At 41.5% G+C, this 14,995-nt stretch overlaps 1 protein-coding gene across 21 annotated transcripts in view; it reads right to left on the bottom strand.

The window, feature by feature from the left end:
* kif1aa (kinesin family member 1Aa) overlaps positions 1 to 14,995 on the bottom strand; it is a 196,485-nt gene that overhangs the window by 46,206 nt on the left and 135,284 nt on the right. For all 21 annotated transcript variants that reach the window (XM_078410681.1, XM_078410683.1, XM_078410684.1 and 18 more), the window contains 7 exons: positions 12,928 to 13,090; positions 12,449 to 12,539; positions 11,229 to 11,347; positions 9,270 to 9,325; positions 2,985 to 3,093; positions 2,538 to 2,604; positions 484 to 568 (listed from right to left, as the gene is read on the bottom strand). In XM_078410681.1, the coding sequence (XP_078266807.1) occupies positions 484 to 568; positions 2,538 to 2,604; positions 2,985 to 3,093; positions 9,270 to 9,325; positions 11,229 to 11,347; positions 12,449 to 12,539; positions 12,928 to 13,090 (690 nt within the window). The remainder of the gene's footprint in view (positions 1 to 483; positions 569 to 2,537; positions 2,605 to 2,984; positions 3,094 to 9,269; positions 9,326 to 11,228; positions 11,348 to 12,448; positions 12,540 to 12,927; positions 13,091 to 14,995) is intronic.

The following is a 14,995-nucleotide window of genomic DNA, read 5'->3' as shown; positions in this document are numbered from 1 at the left end:
CAGGAGACTGGACAGCAGTGTGCAATTTGCACACAATGTTAACATCCTCAGTCACCTCGCATTATGTCCCCTTTGATGCCAACTTTGGTCTGAGGATGGTTCTTCAAAGTTCCTTGGTATGCTTTTCTGTAGTGAAGACGCTCTTTAGTACAAGTTGCTATCATTATGTGTGGGTTTTTTGGACTTTGGAATCCAAAGACTGTATATTTGGATTTGCATAACCAGCTGGATAACTTGATCTTGCTAACAAGATAACTTTGATGCCAACTTTCATCTGAGCATGGTTCTACAAAGTTTCTTGATATACTTTTTTATTAAAGATGCTATGTAGCGCATTGTTATCATTATATATGGGTTTTTGGGACTTTGGAATCCAAAGACTGTATCTTTAGATTTGCATAGCCACCTAGATAACTTGCCCATCAATGAGCTGAATGACATGAAATTTAGATAACAACTTTAATTGCTTTCTTCCCTACTTACCCACAACCAGTTCCCGTACTTCCTTCCAATGTATATCACTTCCTGTCTCATGCACAATAGTAACTGTTATCCTTCTTTGGATTCCCTATCAAAAACAGAAAATAAAATGCCTGAGCCACATAATTCCAAACATCCTTTGACAAATCTTCAATGGATCGAGGAAGTCCTCTACTCAAAAGGAATGGGAAGTGGGGGAGAAGAATACATGAACGTGTAAGTTGTTATGGCCACAATATAAAAGCCTTCTCTTTGAAGCAGTTATAACCTGGAATAAATACCTGGAGTTGATCTGTGTTACTATCCTTTTGGATGTTTCCATCACAAAATGATTTGATCACTTATTGAAAGTACAATATTACTGATCTGATAAAAAATATAGAATTACACACTTCCCTTACAACACTTGGCCTTGATAACATGGGTCAGATTATGTTTGGAACATAAAAGTCAACAGCATTTTTACATGGAATTTGTGCTCCCATTGAGGAAAGCTCTGTGCTGCATGGTCTAATATGCAAAATGCAACACAGTTGTATCTATAAAAGTAGTCAAGGTCATCAGTTCTTATTGCTCCTGGTCCAATTCGTATTTACTTGACTGCAAGGCTAAATTTGTCAATGGATTTTTCCTCATTTTACCCACAATAGAAAAAACACAATTGCTCTCACCATTCACTGTTCACCACATTCACTATTCTCAGATTTTTGTTCATCGACGCCACAAGTACACTTTTCACTGATTTATCAGTGGGTCCAATACCGCAGCAGGGATCAGGCTAACATGGATGAGAGGGAAGTGGAGGAGCCTGATGTGGCCTCTCCACTCACTTCGTATATGGAGCTTAGCTGGAGCAAGAGAGGAGGACCAAAACCTAGATCATAGTAAGATTGACTGTATGAAGTAGAGACATGACAAGCTGGAATGGATCGGGAGAGGATAGAAGCTAAAGATCAGAAGGAAATGACTCATTCAACAGGTCTGGCCATATTCTGCTCAGGATTGTGAGGAAGTTTAGAACTACTTATAAATGTCAGGCAAAACATCTTCACTATCCAGTTCAGTTAATGTTGTTGCCAAGTGCTAAATCTTCCATCATTTTCCATTCAGATGAAAGGTTATTGATCTGAAATATTAATGGTGTGTCTCTTTTCTCCAGCAATGCCTGAACTATTGACGATTCCTACTGCATTTTGTTGAAAAGTAGTTACGTTCTCAGTAGGTGGCCTTGAAATAAGATAGTCGTTGGCCACTTGTGGCCTGATAGAAATTGCAGAGTTGTTGATGTAGTCCAGTCTATTGCACAAACCAATATTCCCTCATCGATTCTATCTACATATGTCACGCTGCCTCGGGAAAGCAGCCAACATAATCAAGGATCATGTTTACCCAGGCCATTCCCTCTTCCTTTCCCTGGTGGGCAGAAAGTGTATACCACCAGATTCAGGAACAGCTTCTTCTCCACTGTTATCAGACTGAATGGTCCTTCAGATCAGCTAAAGAGGTAGTCCCAATCTCCTAACCTGCCACACTGTGGACCCTGTACTTTTTTTGTAATCTGCATTTTCTCTGTAACTGTAATGCTTTAATGCTGTAACAGTATATTCTGCTGGCATATTAGTATACCAGTGAACTTTGGTATTTTTCTCTTTGCACTACCTGTTGTACCTGATTGCACTCGTGTATAGTATGATTTGACTGGACAGCACATAAACAAAGATTTTCACTGTATCTCAGTACACATAAGAATAATAAGTCTGAAGAAGGGTCTCGACCCGAAACGTCACCCATTCCTTCTCTCCAGAGATGCTGCCTGACCCGCTGAGTTACTCCAACATTTTATGTCTGCCTTCAATTTAAACCAGCACCTGCAGTTCTTTCCTACTAGAATAATAAAGCAATACCAAAAGCTTAACATGCCTCTTTTAACACTGAATATTCTTTAACCAAAGCCAAAAGCTGCTGAAGGAGAGACATGCTTAACAGATTGAACAATCTTATCAGAGACAACAGGCAGAACATAAGAGTCCAGTTTGAGACTGTTTATGCAACAGTACCTGGTGCAGTAGGAAAGTTCCATGACAAGGCATTCCACCTCTATGATCGACTACAGCGGGAATATACCTGCAGAAGAAAAAGGAAGACATTATATGTCCTCTAGTCTGCAACATGTAAATCGAACAAACACTGAAGGAAATGTTTAGCCTGTAAATCAGGTATGATGAGTGTCTTTTACCGCCTGAACATGACCCCAACAAGAGCTGGTCATTGGTATTTTTCAGTCTATACAGTAATGAGTGATAGTACAATACGATACGATGGAACTTTATTTATCCCAGGAGGGAAATTGATCTGCCAACAATCATAAAAATACAAAATACATGAAACATTAAATTAAAGTGACGAGTGGAAAGGATTGGGGATGTGCAAAGATTTGGGGGGGGGGGGGGGGAGTCAGTCTCAGTCTCAGTCCGATGGTGAACAGGAAGGGTAACAGTACTTACTCTCCAGTAGCCTCCAACTCGCAGATCTCGAAGAACACCAGCAGGTCATACTTGCCCTGACACTGCCCTGCAGTGGGGCGGCTCATGGTGCTCAACTTGGTCGCTGGCACTGTAAGGACAATAATCATTAGTCCGGGCAATGGAAGGAGCCAAAGTGTGAGCACAAATCTTGCAACTGGTTCTGCCATTAGCTTGCAACAATAACTGTTCAAAAAGCTGCTGCTTTGTTAAGTGGCAAAACTGGCATGCAAAATATGAACCAATCTTCACTTTATTTTTCAAAATGCAGATTGTGACAGGTTCAGTTCTACAATTGTGCAATCATTCATTTTCACAATGGGACCAGGAAGAGTAGCTTGGCTGGGATTATTTTCTTGGAACAAGAGAAAAACTGGGGAGCAATTTAATTGCAGTGTAAAATCATGGGTGGCGTGAACTGAAATAATCTTAGCAGGGAGTTTAGAAACAAGGGGGGTGGTTTGTTAATTGGATTAAGGGAGTTACGAAAACAAATTCAAGTGTTAGAGATCTGGAATTTACTGCCTGGAACTGTGTTGGAGGCAGAGCCGTCATTTAAACATTGCCTGGATGACGACTTGAGGTAGGTGCAGGGCCAAGGATTAGGATTGGGAGGGAAAATTCCACCTTAAGTCTATGTGCATGGAGATGCTCAGTTCTGTGGATTTCTGCTCCATACTTTCTAAGATAATTGGGAGCTCAAGGAGCTTCTGGACTTTGCAGCGGTTTAGAGATTAAATTCACAGTGGGCTGAAAGACTCTTACCACACCAAATACTACTAACAAACAACATCGTAATTTCTTACGCAAGATTAAAATGACACAAAACACAGCAGACACTCAGAAGAATTAAGAGTAAAGACCACACAGCACACTGCATTGACTGATTTCACTCCTGTTCTGATATGTTTTATCTTTCTAAATGTGTTCTTTCTTTTTCACACATGCATTGACCAGCTGGAGCAGAACTTGATTTTCCTCAGAAGGGCCATCAAACCTGAGATGTTCTCTGCTCTGTGATGTTTGGTGTACTGTGTGGAGTGTTCAGTCAGATTGTGTGGTTGCAGCCATTTTAGTTGTCTTGCTGCCAGCATTGAGTTACTATAATAATGACTTCTGTTGTACCTTGAAGACTCGCAAAGTTTCATACAGGCATAGAACAAGAACACGAAATGCTCCACTTGTTTATGTGTTGAATTATCATTCAACATCTAATTTAGCAATAAATTTTTTTTTTGTAGCAGCATATCCTTGCGACATCGCACTCCACCTCTCTCTCCAGCTCCTGCTTTGCTGCGCAGGAACAAATTCAGGAAATGTGCATCTTCCACTAAATTTCAACTTTCACTCTTGGACCTGTCTTTCTCAGTTAGAAAACCAAAATGTAAATCCCACCCCTAAGAATTCATTCCTTCTTACAATAAAATGCAAACCTATACATTTCCCTGCAGCTTCATGTTCTCTTCCGAAAGGATCTATTCGCCTTCCTAAGATTTGCGCACACAATGACAGATTCAATCACACCAAAATCTGATTGGAAAGAGTACTCTGATCACTATGAAAATGGCACTGTTCAATGGGCCAAGAGGACTCTGTGGCTCAACGTTAGCTTCTTGAATTAAAATTAACATGTAAAAATTAAACATAAGGGCACCTATTGAGGTGTGATTGAATAACAGCAATGGACTAAGTGTGCATTGTTTACAAATTGTATTGGCTATCAAGCAGCTCAATTATAAATCAGGTTTTGGGTTGTCAATTGTGAACGATGCCTTCTTATAATCACTTCAGTCTTGCTCTCCATTGAGAAGAGCCACTGAGGACTCCTCTACCTTCTATTGTCCATATAATTAAAAAATAAATCTTAACTTCACATATCACCAATTTGATTCAGTCCCTCTATCTACCTTGGAGGAACCTTCCATCTTAGGCTTCACCAAGGCTTTTCAACTTCCAATATGTACTTGAATCACAAATATTGGCATCAATATCAAATATTTCTAAGTTATTCTGCAGTCACATCTATTTTCAATTTAGTTGCACACTCTTGTCCACTGTTGTATGTTACTGAGCAAGACACAAGGGCACAGGACTGAGAAATGACACACTGCTGCATCCTGTGGGAAATCACTTTAAATTGGGTATATCACCAGGGGCAAGAGAAGTGAGGGGAATAAAACAGGGAATCAGCATCTTCAGGAAGGTTACAGAAATTTATCGACTGTGATTCCATCAGTAAAAACATTATTTTTCTTAGATTATCCCAAAATCAAATTACAGAAAGAAAACAAAAGTAAGGAAAATAGAATATCCACGGGCTTTAAGAATCCGGCCACTCACCACTGCAATATATGTTCAGCGTGAAGGAAAATGGTCAGAGAATAGTTGAGGGGTAAATTTCACATTCATATAAGACAGGAAGTGGGGAAGGTGAGGTGCCCGACTATGCATGGAGACACATCACTGAACTGAATCAGGTGCAGTAAATCTCCAAAAATCTGGTTCAGCATCTGCCTCACTCATTGGTATACTAAGTCTTCAGTATCCATGGAATTACTATTAATGTACCATCCAGATGCTTGTGAGGTTGCAGTATCTGTGTAGTTGTTAATGCATAGACTGGGTGTGTGGCCACAGACCCCTGCTCAGGGTGTGGAATGTCTCGGCTCAGGGGCGTGAGGGTAGATTTGTGGCTGGATCCATGTTCTGTGGGGGTTTGTATGTGTCAGCTTGTTTTGATTTTCGAAAAGCTGAAACTTATTGGCTCCTGTTTCTTGTGCGACCTTTAAACTTGCTATAACTCAGAGTCCTGCTTCCTTAAAACTTAGCGAAATTCAATACATTATTTTTTAATACATATGTTTATTTTAAAAAGTGAATTAAAAGCGTGCTGGAGTAAATATCCAATAAAATGGGAATTCTGCAGTTTGTTACCAGCAATGTACTAAGGATGCTGGATTACCACACTGTAGTGAAGTTTCAAGTATAACATGTTTGGGAGAATAATCAGTTGAACATTCTGGGTTTTATAGGTGAAACATTCAGGAGGAAAGTGTTGAAGCATCCAGTAATGCAGAGAGTTGAGTAGATGGAGCACACAACTAAGTAAGGTGAACACACTTATAGTTTAAGAAATGGGCAATGAATTTGGTAATAATATGCGGAGTTGTTTTTGGGCGAAGTATCCAATTGAAGTGACTTCCAACAGGCTCCTTTGCTACGAACCATGTGTCTGGGCTTTCATGACAGCACAGCCAAGGGAAGAGGGAAGGGGCAAATGGACATAATCCTCCTCCTCGGAGAGATAGGAAACAGCAACACTAGCAGCAGACACGGCGTGCATGGACAGCGAGTCCAGGAACGGGATGTTCAACCCATCAGGCATCAGGTGTTTAATCAAAACAAGTGCTTTCTCATTCTCTGCCAAGTGTGACATGGGAACAGAAAACAACAGAAATCATAACATTACACCAACTCCGACAGGCTGCCTAATGAAGAAAGAAATGTGTTATTATTCTCATCCCATCCACTACCTCCCCAAGGACAGACTATTGCTGCAGGTTACAGTGTGCGAGAGAAAACTTGAATACTGTCCTTGGATATTGTCCAGCCCTGGGAAGCTTATCTGATTTCAGGTGCTTTTACTTTTGAAAACTGAGATCTGACCTATACCCATCTCTCTCTGCCTGCAATACTTAGTAAAGCAATGCAGCTCTCAGAAAAGGTGGCATTGTAGATTAATGAACATGCCCTAATATCATGTGGGGTCGCACAAACACCTGTTGTCACCAATCTGGCAATTAAGTCCTCCAAGCAGTATCTGGCAACTGGATCTAGTGAGATTGGCTTCTCAGTTGTGACATGCTCAAAGGTTGATTTTATGAGAATAGATCATGTTCGAGATTATGTCTGGGTGGATTTGCACCAGTCTCGAAAATGGATTTTGTAGTTCCAGATTAATTACTTTTTCCTGGCATCAAGTGCATGCCTATTGATGTCACTAATCACACCAGGGTTGTTATTGCCTGCGCTGACATCAATTGGAACTTAAAACTCCACATTGGGACTCTTGTGGAAGACTCACTAAAAACTGGAACCCATTGTGCTTGCCTGGGTATTGTTCTCACAGCTGGCGTTGGGGAAATTGACTAGGCACCTTCAAAATTAACAACAAAGTGCACAGGCACCTTCCAAAGTCAACGCTCTTGAACTAACAGGGAATGTTTCTGTCAGTATTTAGCTTCTGAGACACCAATTCAAAGGGTAAACATGGTTAACTGCTGACGGCATACCGTTGCCATATGCATCATTGCAGCCATGGTTGGCCTCAAACACCTCAGGTGAAGCCAAGTTCATCTGTAGAGACAACTCCAGGGATCCATGGCTAAAATGCTGACAGCACACTCTCACAAGAGGCATAATTACAGTCATGCTGGCCATTCAGAATGGGTCAGACCTCAGGAGAATTTCATTATTAGAGACAATTCCCAGTGAGTCTTTGAGATGCCAAAATACCTGGACCTCCCAGAGAACAATGTACATGTCAGCTCAGGTTTCCATGGCTATTGTCACTGAAAACAGGAAGACCTTCAGTTATGCTCATGTCCAGGCTGTGTTGTTCACTGATAGGTCATGTTTCTTAGTTTTCTGACAATGTATCATTTCTTAAGCAGACCCTTGCCAACCCTCTCATTGCGGAGTAGAGAGGTTACCCAGACTATCTATTCACATAGGAATTATTTAATCTCCTGTTTTTGGCGAGAAGGTGGCACCTTGACAGCACTGCTGGCTTCCCACCAATGCAGGCGATTATGCGCTGCACTCACACTTCATGTCGAGCTCCCTTGAATAACCTGGACTGTTTTATAAAGAGGAAAAGTTTCGACTTCCTCCATATGCAAGCTTTGTGAACAATGAGAAGAATATCACATTTCTGGGAAACACATGATTTTTTTTTTCCTGAGGGAGTCAGGACTTCTGAGCAAAACTGGAACTCTCTCCCACCTCCATGGTGCCTGTTGTCGTTGCCTGGTGGCCATGACAATGTGTCTCCAAACCCTGATACTTCTATGTTTCTCTTGCTCAGCAATGCAGAGTTCATTAACCTGAGTCTGATTCCATCAAGAACCACACAGATCCTGTTTCAGGGAGATCCCCAACCTAAGCTAGTTTCAAAAATGTTTCTTCAACTTTCTCTTTTTTTTGAGTAAGTCCTAATCTGGTACAAGCAAAAAGCATGACGAATGCCTTTACACCAAAAATAGACAAAATGCAGTTCTGGGCTCAGATTCTTTCCCAGCGTGGGTTTTACGGTCTTCATTATTGATAAGCTCCTCATTCCAAATTTATTTAACTAACTTAAGATGACTATCCTATCTATTCTGGAGGAAGATGAACTCATGTCTGCATTATTAAGTCCAAGTTTTTGGATGACAAGTCTAATGGCATACCACCATGCTAATGGATGCTGAAGTGTTAGAACAGTGCAGGGCACCAAGGATAAAGATCAGGGTTACTATAATGATCACAGGATGAAGTTAAAAGTTGCCCCTGGACTAATCGAGGCAGACTGAGGCTGATATTGATACCAGGTTGAGCTTTAAGGTTAATACTTGGAAACCCAACTTCTCCACTTGAGTTTGGATTCAATCTCAGTAGAAAGCCTGACGTCAAAGATTGGCACTGATGAATGTGGTGGTGGTTTCAGAGTGAAGGTCTCTGTCAAAGTAGAATGGCAGTTAAGCGGCTGAGTGAGAGGGAGAGTGGATGGGAAGCCTTGATTATGTCTGAAACATTCAATGCCACTCACTGATGTTTGCCCATTTTCAATCTCATATGTACAAACTAAATTTCTGAGCATGCCCATCAAGATCTTTGCATTACTCTTGCCTCCTTCTTTCCCTACTACCCTGAAGTTACTGCCTCTGCTCCAGTTTGATGGTTTCCCTCAGGCGACCTGCTACTTTCTGGCCTGATGGACTAGCGGACTGACCACTGGTCCAGTATGGGACTCAGCTGTAGCAGGACCAGCACCTCCAACTCATCATCAGTCACTGTTGGTGATTGCAATGAAATTGGGGTTCTAATTTACAACTATAAGGGACCTCATGTCATCTGAGATATCTGAAAATTCACCTTTACCAATAAAATGATTGGGTAAAGGATATTGTATCTGAGAAGTAACTGCTTTTTACTGTTTCCCAGTTAATTCTTTGCTCCCTTGTCACTAAGTAAATCAATAAAGCATAAAGCGTTCAATTGTCTTACCTGGTTTACTCAAGGGCATCACCCGAGGGAACTGCCGGCGAGAAGGTCTTAAAGGACTGAGAACAAAGAGAGAAAAGACCAAGTGAAAACCACTTAGAAAATACAATGTAGTTGGGTATTTTTTAAGAGCAGATCACTGGTTACACCATAAATAGATGATTCATTTCATTTGCACAGTGAAATGCCTAGTTTAGTTGTTAAGTGCAGGGTCTGACAAAATGTTAAAAAAACTATTTCTCTTGGAGTGAAGGTTATCTCTGGGGCATGGCAACTAACCCACTATCATAAGAGCAGGAGAAAAGTATACAGTCCCATAAGCCTAGTACGCCATTTAATGGGAACTTGGCTGATGTGTGACCAATATCACACTTTCGCTCCCAATCCTTGATAACTTTATGAGCAAAAGGTATCAATCTAAGATTAATGATTGATTGCTGAACTGAATTTCCAGAGAGGAAAAAACTTTTACCAACTTCCATGCAGAAGTTTCCTAACTTCCCTCCTTCTAGCTCTGACTCAGTTATTTTGGTTATGTGTTTTAGTTATGTGGTTATCTGATTGCCAACCTATGGGAAAAATCTATCTCTATCCCCTCTATTGGACTTTCTTAATGTCTTGAAGATTTCAGTCAATTCTAAGTTCTAGAGAATACAAACTTTAGTTTCTGTAACCTATTCTCACAACTGGCCTTCTGGCATTTTAGCTATTGCTCCGAGCTGAACATATCCTTCTAGATTGTGGTGCACAGTACAGAACCAGGTAAGCCAGCTGTGCTCATAACTAGGATTATGTATACCTGGACTACCTACCACAGACACTTGATGGGTCTGGAAAAATATCAGCGATGCTGTCCCATTCATTCACACCAGACCCTCTTTTCATTACCCCCCATGTTCTCCTGATGCTCCGGTTTCTCCCTAAACTGAAAGTGGTTAACTGGTAACTTATCCTTTAGTGTGATTAATGGTAAGAAGAGTCAAATGATTATGATGGGTGTGTGTGGGAGAATAATGTAGCAATACAAAATAAGGAGAGGGGGAGTGGGACTGATGGATTCGGTCCCCTGGAAGAAGCTGGCATGGCCCTGCAGTCCACAGAAGGCAGTGGAGCCCATTCACTGGATGTTTTCAAGAGAGAGTTAGGGCTAACAGAATTTTTGGAGAAAAAGCAGGAAGTGGGGAACTGATTTTGCATGATCAGCCATGATCATAATGAATGGCGGTGCTGGCTCGAAGGGCCAATTTGCCTACTCCTGCACCTATTTTCTATGTTTCTACGCTGGGCAGAACGGCCTCCTTCTGAATTGGAATAAGACAGGCAGGAGACCATTGCCATTTCAGGTAAGTCTGCATGCGTGATACAATGCTTATTTGCTTGTCTTTCCCTGTTCAGAGACTGAGATTTGAGTGTTTTTGATGTGTAAAACAACCACTCCAACTATCTCAATACTTGTATTTCAATTTCCGCTCTCGTGTATTTCTTCTTCCTTAGGTGATCACCGAGGGATTGAAGTTGGGGACCCAGTTACAATTTCACTCATCTAATCCTATTCTTCTCTTGAGTTATTCATATGACAGGATGTGACAGATCCATCCTGGGTAATGCTCCTTCTGATCATCTTAACTATTGAGCCAGCATTTGGCCTCTGTGAAATTCATGGGACAGGAATATAAATTTTTGGTGCCAATTCGTTCACCAACAATAGGCATGGCTGAAGTAATTCTCTTTCAATTAGATTTTGTGTTCATAACTAGCATTTGCACCTTCGTGTGTTATACAATGTCCACCAATAGTCTGTCTTATCCGAGATGCTCCTAACCCATGATAGTACCAATGGAACTAAAGATGGTTGCAGAATCTCTAACGCTAAGAAGAGTGAGATATCTTTGAGATTTTCTAAGCTATCTCAGAAAAGACTGAGCAATGTGGCTGTAAACAACATACAGCAGGAGAGGTTACCTGATGAGGTCCTTGCATAGTGGTGGGAACGGGTGCTGTTGGTAGTGCCCAAATACCTCAAACACAATAGGTTGGGTCTTGATGTACTCAATAAAAGATTTGGTCACCTCCACTGCGATCTGTAAAAACAATAAATCCTTCAATTACATTTTAAAAAAAGACAAGTTTCCAGACTGCTGCAGCCATTAACACGACATGTGGTAGGGCATCCTGCGATGTACAGGTTGCTGCCGAGTCTTTACGATATTGTAAGTAAGGAGATTTTAGAGCTGAAGAAGTCTTGTTTTACTTGAGAGTGAACCTGTCCTCAACTCCTTCAAACCCTATTTGCTCCTGCAACAATTGGTCAAACTCCTCAAGCCCATGACTCACAATCCATGATCAGCACAGGCCTCTGAGCTCCTGACCTTTCAAACCCCGAATTCCCTCCAGGGTGCAAAAGCAGATCAGCAACCCTGGGCCTGAGAAACTACTGAGGTTTGGTGCAGCAGGCCATCAGTGCATGCACCTTGCAACGTCCATAACAGAATGCATCATATGTATTCTTTGATTTCATGCTTAGCTATGCATGCATTGCTTTCTTTAGGGGGTCGGGCAGGGAGGGTGTGGGTTTGGAGGTTCAGTTGAGGGCTACATGGGTATATAGACTGTGGTCTAGTGAACCAGAGTCTCCCAGAATCTCCTCCAGTAACAGAATGCATTGCCTGGGGAGATGGTGAAAGCAGATACAATAGCAGCAAATAAACTATATTTAGACAGACATCTGAGCAGGCATGGAATAAATAAGTAAGCCATTTTGAGGTGCCATTTTTCCACATTTCTGCTTTTTCCTTTTCCAGACTCACTCACTTCCTATGGGAGGGGCAGGCAGGGAAGCTGCTCTCCCTCTGCATCTGCATCGTAGGAAACAACATTTCTGTGCCTTGAAATCACATCTACTAATGCAGCACAGACACTAAACTGCCAACATCCGACACCAAGATCAGTTCTGTATTGTCATCAACACAGTGAAACACAAGATGCTCAAACACACTTTTGAATATTAATAGTATATCGGAATTTTTTCTCCATCCACGGGATATAGACATTGCAGGATGGTCAACATTCATTATCAACTCTTCACCACCTTCCTGATTCTCTGCAGTCTGTGTGGTAGAGTAATGCCAGGGCATCCTATCTGGTTCTGCCTAATTACAGCTGTATCCCCAATATTGACTCACATTCTGCACATGGTAAAAACCCAGCGGGGGTCCTCGGCCTGTGTTCTTTAATGGCTCTGTAGAAAAGGCTTCTTCTTGGCGATGAATGAAACTGTAAGAGAAATAAAGAAAGAAAATCACAGCTAGACCCTGGTTAGAAGTTCCTTACTTTTTTGCGCTAATTTGATATTAATTCAGTGGAACTGCCAAAGTCTTCATTTATAAAGTGCTATTCAATCATAGTACTGGGTCTATACATTAGACTCACTGAGGGGGGCTGCAGAATATAGGCAAACCCACATAATGAGCTATTTCACACCTCCTCTCATCTTGCCAGCAGAAAATCTTGAGATTGGTTTGAGAACATTGGGATGAAGTATGGATAAAAGATGGCACTGTGACATTGGTGAATATAGTATGGCCCCACAGTGTAGTGTGGAAACGTTATGCCTTCCATGTGCATGATAATGGGTAAATACAGTTGGTAACGGCTCACTTACTTGAACTGGCAGAAGATATCGGCATATTCAGCAGAGATACTTGATGCCTGTAAGACAGTCACTCTGAAAGTGAAGTTGCTGCTGATCCTGAGATGTTCTACTAGCCCATCTATCTGCACATCTACTGGTGACTTCAATGGACTCTCCAGATACTCCTGGGTGGCTACAGAATAGAGACAAAGCCACAAACATTCATTGAGGTATTTACCCTCAATCTAGCATAAACAAGACCAGTAAGATGGTGGTGATGGAGCGGTGGTGGGGGAGCTTCCTGTTTCCCCATGCACAAAGAAGGTACCCCTTCTTCACCAGCCCAATCTGATCCCTCTGATTCTCTGCAAATCCTAACCCTAATTACCTTCTCATCATTGCAATACCCATTCATTCAGTTATAACATTGTCCTTCAGTTGGAAGAATGCTGCCTGATTTGTGGTCAGATCCTTTGAGGACTGGCTGCACTGTCCCACCTGTAGGACAACTGTGCTACCTTTGAGTACTTACAAAGCATGAATGGTATGCTCTGAGGAGTGTTGTAGAGCAGAGAGATTTAGGAGTGCAGGTATATAGCTCCTTGAAAGTGGCGTCACAGGTAGATAGGGTGGTCAAGAAAGCTTTTGGCACACAGGCCTTCATCAGTCAGAGTATTGAGTATAAAAGCTGGGACAATGTTATAGTTGTACAAGACATTGGTGAGGCCACATTTGGAATACTGTGTTCAGTTTTTGTCACCCTGCTATAGGAAAGATATTGTTAAGCTGGAAAGGGTACAGAGAAGATTTATGAGGATGTTGCCAGGACTCGAGGGCCTGAGCTGTATGGAGAGGTTGTACAGAATAGGACGCAGGAGGGTGAGGGGCGATCTTATAAAGTTGTATAAGATCATGAGGAGATTAGATAGGGTAAATGCACAGTCTTTTACCCAGAGTACAAGAATCAAGAACCAGAGGACATAGGTGAGGTGGAAAAGATTTAATAGGAACCCGAGGGACAACTTTTTTTTACAGAGGGTGATGGGTGTATGGAACAAGCTGCCAGAGGAAGTAGTTGAGGCAAGTACTATCACAGCTTTTAAAAGACATTTGCTCAGGTACATGGATAGGATAGGTTTAGAAGGATGGACTAGCGTAGATGGGGCATGTTGGTCGGCGTGGGCGTTTGGGCCGAAAGGCCTATGTCCACACTGTATGACTCTATTAGTGTCACAGTGCTGTGTTACACAGGGAAACCTGACAATGGTGCTCTGTGAATCTCATAGCTGAAGTTCAAGCTCTTTATGCAACTTTCACAGACAATGTCAACGTGACTCAAAGGCAGTATTTTACAGCTAAGAATGGCATGGAACAATTTCTAGATCTGTGAATCCAGATCATATCTAAATGTGACCCTTCCCCTATTTGTTGTTCATGTACCACAATCAAAAGAGGAATCAAGAGAGGGTATTGCAAAATCTGAAGCATGGAAGCAGTCCATTCAGCCCACGATATTAGTGTCAGCCTTCCATCGAGCTACTCAATTTGTCTCACTATCCTGATATTTTGCCACAGGATTATATATTTCCTTTTAAAATGATACTTGACCAATTACATTTTGGAGGATAATACTTTGGCTTCAGGTTTTGGATTCTGGATAATAACAGCTTGTTACATGAAAACAATAATTCACTTCCTTTCCCCAAGGAACATGACCACAGGTGCTTGAGAGCTCAGTTTATTCATCAAAAGAAGGTTTCTAAGAGCTTTTGAACAAAGGAGATGGATGTTCCCAAATTAAACACAGGCTTTTGTACAGTTCAAGTAAATTTGGATTATATTGGAAAAGGTATGACTGAATCAATAATGTCAATTGTAAATGCCCACCCACAGGCCATCTTTTGGAGTGGGTATGGGAATTTGCCTGCATTGTAAGTTTCTCGAGATTGTGATTTAATTATATTACCTCATGTCTTTCCAAACTAAATGGCTCGTGTCACATGTTGATAATCGTCTATACATTGCAAGTGGCCTGTACGCTATTGCTGTACAGTCAACAGGTTTAGAAATAAACCTGTCCTACCAGCTCAGCTGATTT

Source organism: Rhinoraja longicauda, chromosome 13 (genome assembly GCF_053455715.1).
Source record: "Rhinoraja longicauda isolate Sanriku21f chromosome 13, sRhiLon1.1, whole genome shotgun sequence".
Lineage (NCBI taxonomy): Eukaryota > Metazoa > Chordata > Chondrichthyes > Rajiformes > Arhynchobatidae > Rhinoraja > Rhinoraja longicauda.
The sequence above is the reverse complement of the archived record's forward strand: the minus strand, read 5'-3'. Positions and strand labels throughout refer to the sequence as shown.